The sequence below is a fragment of the Anoplophora glabripennis genome, unplaced genomic scaffold, assembly GCF_000390285.2.
Source record: "Anoplophora glabripennis isolate ALB-LARVAE unplaced genomic scaffold, Agla_2.0 scaffold57, whole genome shotgun sequence".
NCBI lineage: Eukaryota > Metazoa > Arthropoda > Insecta > Coleoptera > Cerambycidae > Anoplophora > Anoplophora glabripennis.
In genome coordinates, this window is record NW_019416296.1 from 282,361 (window position 1) to 297,828 (window position 15,468).

Below are 15,468 nucleotides of genomic sequence, written 5' to 3' on the forward strand. Positions count from 1 at the left end.
TCGACTTTTATTGAACATTTGAAAGCATGAACATCCTGCTGCTTTTTATTAAATGTGTAAAGCGATAGGTAAGGAAAATATTCCAGTTTCAGTTTAGACTCGTCTGGAACATATTTTTTTTTATTTAAAAAAACTGCTTCAAAGTATAGATTTTTACTAATGTTTCCTTTATTTACAAAAAAATAGATAAATACAAAAAATAAGTAAGAAATTACAAAAATTTCAATACTGAAAATACACATGGTTTTTATCTAGATGCATTATTTTGGCAAAGACGACAAAATTCAGAAAATAAGTCGGACACACATTTTCTTTAAAATACAGTTTGTATTTTAGTACAGTCGGTATTTGTTTCATATAGTAACACTAATTTTTGTTGGAAATAGTGCTGAATATTGTGTAGAATGATAATTGCGATATGCGCATGCTAAAAAAGTTGTGCATAATTGTTAGCGTAAGAAAATGTGAAAAAAGTAAAAAAGGCGCAATTTTCCTTTTTTCTTCATTTATAACTCTGAGAATATTTACATTAGAGAAAATAGTCAGAGGAAAAAACGTTTCGTTCTGAGATTCTCTTCAAAATAAAAGTGGTCCGGCATTTTTATTTGCATTATTGTTGCTGCAATACAGTATGAACCAAAAACGAATTCGTGAAAAAATATCGCTTTTTCATGAATTTATTTCGGATCTTGACTTTAGAGCAGCCATATAAAAAGTATGGTTCTGAGTACTTCATGATATGGTAGTATTGCAGACATTTTTTCATTGAAATCGGCTGGGTAAATTTCGCACAATTGAATTGTTAATTAAGAAAATACAGAATTATACTTATTTTTCAATTCTCTCTCACGGTAAATCCAATGAATATTTTGAGCTCCCAATTTTTATACATATCCTTTGTAGTCTCAACTATCAATCGTCATTTAAAAATTTTCGATTTTATCCATTTTTAGCAACAATTAGAATTTTTTCAAAATTTCTTCCAAAAAATATTTATAAACATTTAGAATTGGAGCTACCGTATTTGCATATTCTCAAATGTAATTGCAGGATAAAATAGAGGAAGAATTGACGAACAAAATCCACTTTGGATCTTGTGGATACGAAGAATCGTCATCGAGATATGGAAGCTCAAAGTTGAAATGAGTTTACGGCAAAACAACATACTGTACAATAACAATCAAAAGTGATTTTGATTGTTTGATGCAAAGATTTTATAACTATGAAAATTTGTTTAAATCGGAAATGTATTTTAACTGTTCTAATGCAAAAAATATTGATACATTTCACAGGAATCGAGCAGAGAGTCAAAGAATTAGGAATGGGGGGACTATGCGAGCGGAGCAGCATAATTCACTCGCGCAACTTCTTCAATCGACTTTCTCAGCTTCTACAACAGATAAATAGATGATTTTTTTAAATTTTCTCTAATATCAATATTCTCCTAGTTGTATATGAAAGAAGGTAGAAAAATGCGCAGTTTTATTTTTTTTTACATTTTCTGCGCTAACAATTATGCACAACTTTTTCAGCGTGCGCATATCGCAATTATTATTATACATAATATTTAGAACTACTCCCAACAGAAATTTGCGTTACTATATAAAACATCCATCCCAGAACAGATACCGACTGGACTATTTAGAAAATACCACATGTACTGTTGTTGTTTTTTTCATTTTGTTCTCTCATCCATTGTTACGTAATAAAATATACCTATATTACATCATATATGAAGATCAATTTAGGATATTTTTAGGAATAATTAACAATTGGCGATAACAGCAAAAGTCTATTTGGTATGTTCTCATCATTGTCACAAAATTTTAATCACCTAACCCTTATCGACTAAAATTACAAAACCAGTTTATAAAACATCATCTCCTTACTTCTATATCAACCACTTACTATATACACCACGAAATACTTTGTTGAAATACTCATTATTATTTTACAAACAAAATATATCCTATTCCGTATTTAACGACAATTACCAATTCCTTTCTCCCTACGTATACCATTAAAAATTGGCCCAATGGAATGCTTTCATCAAGAAGTGCAGAAATGATAAATAATCACTCCACCTAAATACATTACAATTACACATTTAGCGACTAGCACAAGTAGATCTACCAATTCCTAGAACATTTTTTGTGTTACAATTCTTGAGATCGGTAGCACTGCTCAATAAAAGAAATATAAATTCACAAATGGCTATCACAGGTAGAATCACTGACGCTTTCCTGATTGTCTGACGATTTCGGTTTGTGCGTCTCTTTGGGAGGGCCCAACAATAAGGCGAATACGTTCCTGAACGGCGCTTCAACGGCTAAGTATAACAGGAAAGCGGTTGCGAACGCGAGGCAGATGTCTGACAGAGAAAAACTTATCTGAAACAGATATTTTAGCATTAAAACGTGTTACTTAGTTTTCACGAAGGTTGTTCAGTGAAAGTTTTCATTTCAGACCGTATAATTTCGTTTGACATTTCATTTGACATTTCGTTAATTAGAATCAAAAGCTGTTGTCGGAAGCGGCAGCACCAGCAAGATCAATAACAGCAATAACAAGGACATCTAATCTAAGGCAACGACACTGATAACGCTCTTAAATCTTATTACTTGAACTGATTTCCTTAATCGACAGTATGCGTAAGGAGGATACGAAGCGTTCTGCCGAGTTGGGGAGAAATGCTTTGACTATAACAGTAAGGAATCTCTGATTACTTAGTAAGGAATACTCTGATCATAGATTAAAGTAGTCTGCTTTAGTTGTTACTGTTGCTGCTGCTGCTGATGTACATATGCTATTGCTGTCGTTGTTACTGCTGCTGCTGCTGGTGTTGTTGTTGTTGTTTTGGTTGTTATTGTTGCTGTTGTTGTCGTTTTTGTAGTTGTTGCTGTTGATGTTGCTATTGTAAATCAATAGCATCAATAACAACGACAACAACAGCAGGTAACTGCAACAACTACTACTGCTGCTGCTACCACTACTATTACGGCAACAACAACTACAACAACATCGACAACAGAAGCGGCAGCACCAGCAAGATCAATAACAGCAATAACAAGGACATCTATCTTTGGATAGAAGAAAATGTCCAAAGATTTTGGATACCTACTAGTATCAAACGAAACTAGACAACATCAACAACTGTTCTTTCAAATGTTTATGTTTTAACTTTTTAAGAGTAAGATTTAGACTACAACAGGTACGTATGCACAAAATTCCATCACTGGATGGCCAATTTTTAAGATTAAGTCAAGACAAAATTTTTACAAATGGTTTAAAAATATTGAGGTTGAGACTAACACTAAGAGTTAAGATTAAGGCAAAATCAGCTAATCTAAGGTTAAAAAGTATGAAATATAAATACACTCACCACATCAAAGTATGTTACGACATCAGCTCCACCCTTCCTAGCCACCGTCCTCAGCTGGAACTGCATGTGCACCAAATAGGCCCCATAGACGAGCTTGCTGAGGGGAATCCACGGTTTCCATGACAAGAAGTTGTAGACGAATTTTGCGTGCCCGTAGCTGGCCACGTATAAAATTCCTACGCTGCCCACTGACCAAAGGGCTCGATGCATAGCCGAGTACATCGCAGATTCAACGGCATTGTACTCGTAGTAAGGGTTGTAGAATATTACCCCAGTAAGGAGGGTTACAATCATGACAGTCAGGGATACTGTGAAAATTATGTGGGAGTATCTCTGAAAAAGAAAGTGTTCTTCATTTTTTTTATTAAAAAAAAATTGGTGGGTGATTCCAGAATGTAAAAACTGAAGCATTTTAAGAAGTTTCCTGTGGATAAAAACTCGACAACGCGTATGTAGTGCAAATAGGAAGACTGGTGATAAAAATGTATTGTCAAAAAAATCTGCAAGTTCCAAATGAAACTCGGCATAGATCTTTAGAAAATCAGTTATAATAATTTCGTGAGAAAATAGTATTACCATAAGTGAAGAAGACAACAGACAACAGAGAATGAATGAACAGCAATGCAAACATTGCTGTTCATTCATTCTTCACGAAACAGGCGTCTGAATTTTTTGGTTGCCAATCATATATAAAACCCATTAGAAAATGGATTTTAAATATCTCCAAAAAGTTTTAGGTCCATTTTTTATTATTTTAGTAGGTATAATGTACCTACCAATTACTAAATTTCTCTAAAACGGCATAGAGTATCAGAATCTAACAAGACATATTATTTCAGTTTTTTAAGATGGTTTTTCATAAACAAAAATGACACGTGTTCATTAAATAGTATTCACTGAAATTATTACAATCTTTGATCGAAAGACCTTCTAGATGTTTAAAAAATATATTTTGTCAATCTTTGTCTTTTTACTAATCCTTTAAAAATATTTGCAGGAAACTTTTTGCTGAAAACAACATTTTTCCATTTCAATTTGGCTACACATTTTAGCACAATCCTTTACCAGAATTAAAGACGTTTTTTTTCAATAATGTAAAAAATCAGTTCTATTACTTGTCTGAAACTAATAAGACAATCTCTTTTCGTTTGGTTCACACCTTGTATAAATTGTATGCCTATGATACTTCTCAGTTGTTTTTTATACTAATCTAGTTCATCTGACACTTCTATTGAAAAGAAATAAATAGCTCTTACGTTTATCAGACAGATAAAATTTTAGTAATTAATATATTTTAATGTAACACTTACATAATATTAAGCAACGCCCTGTACATAAATGTTAGTTAGTATTGGCCCAATAATACATCATTATGTCACCCAACAAAATCCGCATAAATTAAGACCCGTAAATATTGCGAACGTAAAAGAGAAAGTAATATTTGTTGGTAAATACCAGCTATCTGGAATTCCTTGTTTAATCACATCCAAAATTTCGTAATAATCGATTATTTTCACCTGCTTTCCTAATGAGTGCAGTAAGATATTAGCTGTATTGGCCTGAATGCGATAACAAAATTAAAAGAGAGTTTTAGTAGCACATTTCCTTAAAACAATAAAATGATTTAAGACTTTTTTATAATTTTTTATTATTATTAGTTCTTGTATCTTTACTTTAGTTTAAGTTAAACGTATAAGTGAAATTTGTAATAACACATGTAATTTCAATGCTAGAAATTTTAAACAACGCTGAAGTTATTATTTTGTCATACTTATTTAAAAGTATTTCTGTTTCACATTTCAGTCAATTAAAATCAGTTAAAATGACTAAGTCAGCTGTTTTTTTTTTATTACTTTTTGTTCGTTGTTCTCCCTTACTCTTGAAAATTCATTCAAACTTAAATAGTTCAGCTATTCAACTTGAAATTTTAATTGACATCATCTAGAAACTGGTTTCTACAGGATCAAAATGTTACGAAAATTTTTAAAATGAGTTTAACTCCACCAAATCTTTATGGATAATGAAATTTTTTTTCTTCATTTATTTTCATTTGCATTCATTTATTAATTGCAGTGTTTAAATTTCTTTCTACTTACTTCTTTCAAACACTTCTCAGACCCTTTCATCCTGTAGAATATATACCCGGCGATCATACCAACGAAATATGGCGACGCCCTTGTGTGCGACTTTGAGTAGCTAAGCAAAAAGTCAGGATGTAGCTTCGGAGCTCGGAGGAATTCTGGATAAAAGAACAACACAGCAGGCCGCATGTTGACTAGCCCAATAACAAAAGGAATCAGTACAGATAGAAAGGTTATAGCACCTAGCAGGATAACTCCCACCTTCTTGTGTTTTTGTATGGCCATGCACAAGAAGACGGCTATTATGAAGTAATGGAAGTCGCATGGGAGGTACCAGGAATGCACCATACACTGAAAATAAAGAAAAATGCATTAGTTTAGCTTATTAAAGTGAATTTGGAAAGAAGACCTGTTCAGGAAGAGAAATAAAGACAATGCCATGATAATAAATGTAATGTTTTCAATTAAACAAAATGTTTTTGCAAATGTATATTCTAAATATACAGGGTAGCCCATCGAAAACGTACTGCAAGGCATTACAAGGTAGTAAAGAACTTTTCGGCAAAATCCAAAAACAGGTCAAATTTGTTTCTGAGGGGGACAACTTTTGGCTCAAAAAGCATACCAAAATCTTCAACCCCCTAAGTGGGGGTGCTATCCCCTAAATTTTTTCAAATGGGAATGGGGGTCAAGTGGGGGGTCATTAGAAAGGGCTTTTAATTCTCTATACATCGATTCTTACTTTTTGAAAATCGATTCATTATTTTAGAAAATATGCAGCTTTGAAAATACGAACAATATTTTTGACGAGAAATGCGAAAATCGATTTAATTTTACTTCAAAACTTACGGTATTAGTCAAGTAAATGCTGAAAATGTTGTCCGCCAACTTGCATACAATGATACAGGTTGTCTTCAAACCGTTGTCGAACATTCTGGAGCACTTGCGGTGTTACTTCGCGACATACATTAATGATTCGTCCTCGCAGATCTTCCAAGGTATCAGGTGGAGTGCTGTAAACTTTGCTTTTAATGTGCCCCCAGAGAAAGAAATCTAAAGGATTTAAGTCGGGTGACCGAGGGGGCCACTCAATTGCACCTCTTCGTCCTATCCAGCGTCCTGGAAACGTCTCATTTAGGTAATTGCGCACATTGAGCGAGTAATGTGGAGGAGCTCCGTCTTGCTGGAAAATCAGTTCGTGTTCATTGTAAGCAGGGTCGTCCTCTATGATATTTGTTAGAGCTGGGTCGATGACATTTTGTAGTAAATCCAAGTACATATCGCCTGTCAAATTTCCAGGAAGGAAAAAAGGACCTACAATGGAATTTCCAAAAATACCTGCCCATACATTCAACTTCTGGGGGTGTTGGGAGTGTGTCTCATGGAAAATCCTTGGATTGGTATCAGCCCAGTAACGACAATTATGGCGATTCACTAAACCATTCAAGAAGAACGTACACTCGTCCGAAAAACACACATTAAAGAGGAAATTATCGTTTATCGCTCGTTCAGTCATTATTTCGCAAAATTGCAAACGACGATCAAAATCGTCTTCATTTAGCTCTTGCACTAGCCGAATCTTATAAGGATGGAATTTGTATTTTTTTAATATTCGTTGGACACTTGTACGACTCACTCCTGTCGCAGTAGCCAATTGCATTGTACTCAGCGTACTATCCATTGCCACTTGCCCCAATACCGCTATTTCCGTAGGTTCATTTAGTACCGGATTTTCAACCTGCCTCTTTTTGTTATGAACGGAGCCAGTTTCGCGAAATTTGGCCACCAATTCGCGAACAATTTTTCCAGACGCATGTTTCTCAGGATGCCGTTGGTTGAACAGTTCGGCGACCCGATTTCCGCATTCATTGTTTTTGAAAAAAAGCTCAATAATTTCTACTCTTTCTGGAATTGAGTACACCATAATTAATCAATTTAAAAGACTCGGCAGTATTGGTACTCTTCAACTACAAGTCACAAGACAGTTATCTAGCAACTTCTTGTGGCCTATCTAAATACGAAACAAAAAGCGGACAATTTTTTGCTCACCAAAATCAGGCTAAAGAATTCGCAAATCAAAAAAAAAAACAGCGAATTCTTTTGAAGGAATTTACCAAGCTAATACCGTAAGTTTTGAAGTAAAATTAAATCGATTTTCGCATTTCTCGTCAAAAATATTGTTCGTATTTTCAAAGCTGCATATTTTCTAAAATAATGGATCGATTTTCAAAAAGTAAGAATCGATGTATAGAGAATTAAAAGCCCTTTCTAATGACCCCCCACTTGACCCCCATTCCCATTTAAAAAAATTTGGGGGATGGCACCCCCACTTAGGGGGTTGAAGATTTTGCTATGCTTTTTGCGCCAAAAGTTGTCCCCCTCAGAAGCAAACTTTACCTGTTTCTGGATTTTGCCGAAAAGTTCATTACTACCCTGTAATGCCTTGCAGTACGTTTTCGATGGGCTACCCTGTAGATAGTATTTCTTCCAAATCTCTTAACACATTTGCAAACACTCTTGATAGTGCAGTCATTGAAGCTTTTCATCTCCGAATTCTTTGAAACTGAACCGATCGACTTGAAATTTGGCAGATAGTTAAAGAAAAGGTCAATGAACATTAATGACACCCTGTTGGGGGTTGACACCCCTTTTCGGGAGTTGAAATTTTTTTCAAAAATAACGCTGGAAATCGATAGATTCAAATTTTAAGCAAAAAATATTCGAAGAATTTTTTCGAAAAATCAATAGTTTTTTAGTTATTAACAATTGAAAACTTGTAATTTTGAGTGAAAATACCACTTTTTCAAAGTATTTTTTGCGAATAACTCAAAAACTACGCATTTTATTAAAAAAAGTGTAATGAACAAAAATGTAGCTTATAAATAAACAAAGAAAACGGTTTTTTTAAGTGTTCTACGTCCTACACAAAGCGAAATATGGTTAGTGGAAGGGGTCATGTTTTGGGGGGAATACTCGAATCGATTTATTCAACGTCAAATAACGGAAAAATGATTAATTTTACGTGTATAGCGCTCCGGGAGTTTTTTGTAGGACTCAAAAAGACCTTCAAAATGAGTACTTATAAAAGTTAATTAGATCAAAATTGAAGGAGTAATCGTCAAAAACAAATGGGTTGCTCATATTTTTTAAGGAAAAATGAGCAGTAAACGCTGTACCATTTCCATCAGAATTAAAATTAATCGTACTCTTTACAATTAGTTTTGTTTTAGTGTTTTTCATACGATTCTGAAGTTACACCGGTTTAGAATGCGTATTTTTTGAATACGGTAAAAGTTGAAAACGTATTTTTCATTATTCAAAAAAAATGATTTTTTTATATAATAACTCTGAAACTATGAAATATACATAAAAAATGAAAGACAACGAAAATGTAGCTTTTTTTTTCAACAAATATTTTGCTTTTTTTTATTCCTATGGCATAAAAAATAAAGGAGATATCGCCGCTTGAAGTATCCATTTTAGTGAAAAAAACGACCTGTCTCGAGCCTTTCGATCCTTTCCCTTTAAAAAACGGAAGACTTAAAAGGTTTTATATGCAAACGATCTTACAGCTCTTGAAATTATCTTTAAAATATTTTTTTATAGGATACTATAGCTTCAAAATTAACCGAGTTATGGTAAAAAACCAGACATTTTTTCGGAGCAAAATAGGCTTTCTCATTATTATATACGAGTATTATATTTATATTATATTATACAAATAAAATAAGTAAAAAAAATTGAGTGTGATTATATGCAGCGTAGCAATTTTTTTTATGATTGATTATATTTAGAAATCGATTAATAAAAAAATATTTTACATGAATATTGGTAAAAGGGTAGTTTATAAGAATTGAAAATGGCAAAAGTAAAATATTCTTTCATAAACAATATAAGGGAATTTTTATTTTAAATTATCGCACAATTATAGCATTCCAAGATTTAAAACGTAATTTTTTTATCATTTTTTTAGCACAGGGGTGATTTATAAGGGTTGAAAAGTGTTATGGGATACAAATTCTTTCATAAGCAATCAGGGAAATTTTATTTGAAATAATTGCACCGTTAAAGCATTCCAATCTTTTAGTAATTTTTTATCATTTTTGTAAATACAAGGGTGTTTTTAGGGGTTGAAAGGGAAAAATTCTTTTATTAGCTATAAGGTAACTTTTATTTTAAATAATTGGACGATTTAATCATTCCAAATCTTTAAAAAGTAATTTTTTATTATTATTTTTTGCATAGGGGTAGTTTTTAAGGGTTAAATAAAGGGTTGAAAAGATCAAATGTATCATAAAACATGTTCGAGAACATGGAACATTATTTAATCTTTGTGCTTGAATAAGATTTTTATCAATGAAATGCTTAAAACTTATTTTTTTAATTTTTTTCACTTAGATGTTGTTTTTACCCATAAAAAAAAAGCATCGGGCTTATGTCACTTTTGAACTTGAGCCTAAGATGAGCCTTATTCTAAATTGTCATGCAAATCCATGCAGTTCCAAAGAATTCGGAGGTTACAGCTGATTTTCAGCTTCAATGACTGTACTATGACTGACTTACGTCCTATTTAAATATATCACTTCTCTTAGAACTTATTGTGAAGTAAGTACCTAATATTAAGTGGTAAATTGTAATTAGGATAAAAATTGTTTGACAAATATCTTACCATGTGGTCTGTGTTGACGTAGTTGCTGATATAGAGCAAGTTTGTCCACCAGTTTGTTCTGCAATCGTTAACTTCTGATGATACTATTACCTTCCACATTGGTCCAAACCCAGTATGATTTAACAAAGTGGCATAGTAGAATATAACGAAGGCGTATATAGGTGTAAGTCTGAAATATCGTAGTTTAATATATTTAGCTGTTCAAAAAAGTTATGACAACTTTGGAATTTTATTCAAGTAATGAAATAAACAAAATAAAATTACCTGACGTATCTCATGAATACTATTAGAAACGGGTTAGCAGCTTTTTTATTGAAATGAACTAGTAGGCAGTACGTCACTAGAAGACCACTTAGGACGAAGAAGGAATCTACGAACAGGTCACCATGGAAGAATAAGGTTCCCATTGTGGATCGGTATTGCTGAAAATAGATATCTAACTTGAAATTGATACAAGGATTCCTTTTGCAGTCAATTAGTTTTTTTATTTTATTAAAGCCAATTGATAGAACCCACAATGTTAGATCCCGTAAGGATATTCGCTGACGCCAAACTGACATAAGAGTCATGTACAGTCGGTTCAAAAATATATCAGTAACAGGGTCTGATCAAAGGAACACACCACTTTCCTTGTTTTGGTGCTTGTGTAATAATTATTTAAACTTACTTCTTCGACTATATCAAAATTCAACACGCCGGACGACAGATGAGTGCCGAATCTGTGGTCCATAATTATCATCAGAATACAGAACACTCGCATGCCATATAAAGTTTGGAGAGCGGGATTTGATTCGTCAGCCTTTGAGAGTAGCTTGTAGTTGTTTTTTATGGAAAATGCTGATGCCAGGACGGTGAGCGGTGTTCCTAAAACGGAAATTGTTTTCAAAAAGGTAAAGGGACTTAAAAGTTCGCTACTCACTGTCTTTTAATTTGTCTTGTGCGACGTTCCTTAATACATCATACGCTGTTGAGGATATAACGAGGATAACAATTATCCCAGCGACCAAACTGAAAATATTCATAAACATTAGTTTTAGCGACGAATTTAAGCAGTCTAACAAAAGAAGGTTGATGCATTATGAAGAAGATTCCTAACTGATGATGTTATGGAAAACAATTACTCAATGGGCTATGTGCCCCATCTGCATTGAATTACACTATCAATATCTAGTAAATAGCTAAATAACCATCCAGAATAAAAACTAAAAATGATGTTTAAATATATTTCAGACAAAAACAAATGACTAATATATTGAATTTGTTAAACAATGTAATAATTCAAAAAAATGTCTTATATTTTTGGTGTTCTAACATCATCCTTGACAAAGACCAACATTTGGGAATCTTGTCTGTTAGTTTGGATATTTTTACATTTCTGGTATCAAAGAATAAAGTTTGGATTCATTTGACAAGATTTTTTAGAAAAAAATGAATTTGTTTGAATTACTTGCATATCTTTACACTAGACTAAATATAGAATATTTGTTTTATAAAAATACTCAATTAAGTACTTAGATTTATGAGTACTTGGGTATTTTTAAAAAACATAAATTATTTAATTAGAATTCATAAATACTAGAGAATTATGTGTGTGTAGGGACCTATATTTGTAGAAGAATAAGTTAAAATCAATACTGCAGATGTCAGAGATAATATAAAGGATCTCTTTCCAGTAAATATGATATTTTTCTGCATATTATAATATTAATATTAGAATAATAAAAACTTAAATCTTTATCATGTATCATGTTCATTGTTCAGTATTAAAGTAGGTACAGCACAGAGGAAATATCGTAGGGATCAATTCCATAGGGCAATAAATACGCAGTGGTTTAGGTAGGACCATCTTCCATTTTCCCACCTGCGTCTATTTTTAAATCGTACCCATTCCCATTCATATAATATTCTCTGTACTGTATGCATTAGCACCATAAGAGTCATCCCTGAGCAACAGTAAATTATTTATTAAAAAAAAATGTATTACAGTTTTCAGATAAAATATGTATAAATAGTATGTATAGGATGATTCACTATATTTTGACCCATCATTTTCGAAAACTTCATAAAAAATCGTGCAACTTTTGTATTTCACATTTTTTTATAACTCTAAAAACAAAAAAGGTATTAGGGGTCAAAATATAGTGAATCACCCTGTACCATATGCGATTTTTTTACGATATTTAATGTTTCAAAAAGTTAACAGAAAAATTTGTTTAAAGCGCCTTTTTTAGGAAGTTCACAAGTTTTCAATTCAATCAAACATCATCATATATCAATCACAGAAAGAGTAAAAAAAAATTCTCAAGTGAGTATTATATTTATCACAGCTTTTGCATCACGATAGGATTTAAAAACATGTCAAATTTTAAATTTATGCCATCACCTTCTGCAGATGTATGTCAGAAAACGAAAACTGTGCTCCAATTCTATTTCAGAAAACTTAATTTGAATTTTAGATTGATAATATATATTTTAGAAAGCATCAATCGAATTTCAAAATAGGCAGTTTTAATTCAGGACATGTAAATTGTACTTCAGATTAGTCAATTATATTTCAGAATGTGCCATTTGTATTTAGTCCTGTAGCCAGGGGGTCCCAATTGCCTCCTTCAGTTAGATGGAGTTACCCAAGTGTTTTTTGTGTATTTTGAGCTGCAGAACACGAATTTTTTGGGTACAAGTTTGCCCGGATGTCGATAAGTTTTTTATTAACAACTGAGAACTTAGTTTTTGGCAAAATAAATATTGCAATTTTCATTAAAGTGTTTCGTTCAGTTTTTATGGTTTCTTTGGTCTAGAAATGAAGAGTACACGTCAAGATCGTGTAATTATGTTTTCTTAAATACAATTTGCAATTTCCGAAATATATCTGGAAAAGTTACCTAGTCCTATATTATTACTTTTAAACATCTTTAACATTTAACACAGTCAATAATCAACATTGTATTTAATGTGAATATTTGAATACAAGTATTCTGGATTTGAGTACCGCTAAATACTTTTTTCCGAACAGAATATTCAGTATTTATGAATTAAATACTTTTCCTGCATTCATACTTTGCTTTGATTGTTTTAAGTGGACAATTTTGCTATCTTTTTCAATAACTAACCAGTAAAATATAACCAAATTTGATCTGAATTTAACAAGAAATTATTGAGAAAAAAATTATTATTTCTAACCAAAAAAGATTTCCTATCTACCAGAGATGAAGTTACAACTTATTTTACAAATTCAAGCAGCACTTACCAAAATGATATATCCACGTGATCATAATTACTCTTCTCTTCTTCCCTCTGACAAAAGTTTTCATCAAGGTAAGAAGAATACGTCACGTTTTCCTTTTTCAGCGGAAAATCAACTTTATCCAGGTAATTGTTGAGATAGTTCTGAAGATCAGATGGAGTGCAGGACGCAGGTACACACCAGCCTAACAGGACAACGTTTTCTGACTGCTGTGAAGGGTCTTTTTTATCCTATGAACAAGCAATTATCTTTAGAAAAATTTTAACAAGGAAAATCGCATCATTTTTACCCTGTCGCTAGTTTTAGCAAATGTGTATTTGATAAAAAATAACTGTATGATAGGGTTATGTTTATGTATAAAAATTCTAAACATTTATATTATGTCTAACAGAATATCTTCTAAATAATTTAAATAATAATGTTAATTAAACAATAAATATATTTTATTTCTCACATGTATACTACTAATTAGTAAATACATATTGTTAATTAGTAAATAACCATTTGAAATTTTCGCTTTGGAAAATATTTATGTAAATGTAGGCAATTTTTATTTGTTTACTATCCATTTATTTAATAATAATCAAACTAGGTTAAGAGTATTCTGAATTTTAAACTATGAAGTTGAATATACTTTAAATGTTTGCTTCTCTTTAAAACAGGTTTCATCCGAAGAATAGCAAAAAGATGAACGAACTTCCTGGAGCGTCATTGTTTCTAGTAGATGAAAAATTAACTGTAAATTATGCATGCGTATCTACAAATTTGTAAAGCATAATATACAGGGTGTTAGTAAATAAGTGCGACAAATTTCATGGGGTGATTCTACATGAGAAAATAATGGCAGTTTGCTTATAAACGTATGTCCGCAAATGATTCGTTTTCCGAGATACGGGGTGTCAAAGTTTTTCTTAAAAACTGACGATTTAATTTATTGCTCTGAAACCGGTCGAGATGTGCAAATGAAATTTGGTGGGTTTTAAGAGGTAGTTATTGCGCATTTTTTGACACGCAATTAAGAATTTTATGTTCATCATTGGCGCGCGTACGGGTAATAATCTCAATTTTTTTAAAGAAAAAAATGGTACGCCACTGAGATATTACAAATTAAAAATCATTTTTGAATTCCTCGTTCAATTTGTGACAAAAAATCTCTCTTGCCTTTTCTTCGTATGGGGCGCCGTTTTGATGCAAAAAAATAAAACATCTTAACGCGTATTTTTTATTTCTTTAATACATTACCTAGTAGGCTACTGTCAACATTTGTCTGTTAAATACGAATATTTTTAAGAAATGTCAAATTAGCGTTTCGTCATTATTAATTTATTAAGCTTTTAGTTTGCTATAACATTAGTGTTAATAAGTAATTAATTTTTCTTTTATCGAAAAGAATGGAAAATTTTACAAATGCGGAATTGTCAGACATGCATTTTGTCTATGGTCGAAGTAATGGAAATGGTCGGCAAGCTCGACGATTGTATGCTGAGTTGTATCCAGGACGTAGGGTACCTCATCACACAATATTTGCTCGTCTTCATCAACGTTTGCGCGAAAATGGTTCATTTAAGAAACAAATGGTTGACTGTGGGCGCCCTCGAGAAGTAAGAACTGTGCAACTAGAAGAAGCAGTTCTCGAGTTAATTGCGGAGTCACCTGAAACAAGTATACTCGAAAAATTACCAACATATTGAATGTAAGCAACTTCACTATATTTAAAATTCTTAAAGAACAACAATTATATCCGTTTCATATTGAACGTATGCAAGCTCTACTACCTAGAGACATTTTTCCGCACCTATTTTTTTGCCAATGGATTAATCATCAAATCGCTCAAATTCCTAATTTTTTAAATGCCGTTTTGTTTACTGACGAGGCTACTTTTGGACGACAGTTATATATACGAAATTTCCATAACAATCACTTATGGGCTGAGGAAAACCCCCATGGAATCTTTGAAGCTCATTTTCAGCATCAGTTTTCCGTAAATGTATGGCTTGGGGTAATTGATGATCATTTAATCGGTCCATATTTCCTCCCACAACGACTAACAGGCGAATCTTATCTTAATTTCCTACAGGAAGAGTTACCTGTT

At 32.3% G+C, this 15,468-nt stretch overlaps 1 protein-coding gene across 1 annotated transcript in view; it reads right to left on the reverse strand.

Moving 5' to 3' along the window:
* Positions 1-2,204: 2,204 nt before the first annotated feature.
* The window catches only part of LOC108917502 (nose resistant to fluoxetine protein 6-like), a 35,454-nt gene continuing 22,190 nt past the window's right edge, over positions 2,205-15,468 (reverse strand). The window contains exons 3-10 of the mRNA XM_018724131.1: positions 13,380-13,606; positions 11,052-11,140; positions 10,800-10,996; positions 10,397-10,554; positions 10,133-10,301; positions 5,479-5,814; positions 3,383-3,715; positions 2,205-2,390 (exon numbers count right to left, since the gene is read on the reverse strand). Of these exons, the coding sequence (XP_018579647.1) occupies positions 2,205-2,390; positions 3,383-3,715; positions 5,479-5,814; positions 10,133-10,301; positions 10,397-10,554; positions 10,800-10,996; positions 11,052-11,140; positions 13,380-13,606 (1,695 nt within the window). The remainder of the gene's footprint in view (positions 2,391-3,382; positions 3,716-5,478; positions 5,815-10,132; positions 10,302-10,396; positions 10,555-10,799; positions 10,997-11,051; positions 11,141-13,379; positions 13,607-15,468) is intronic.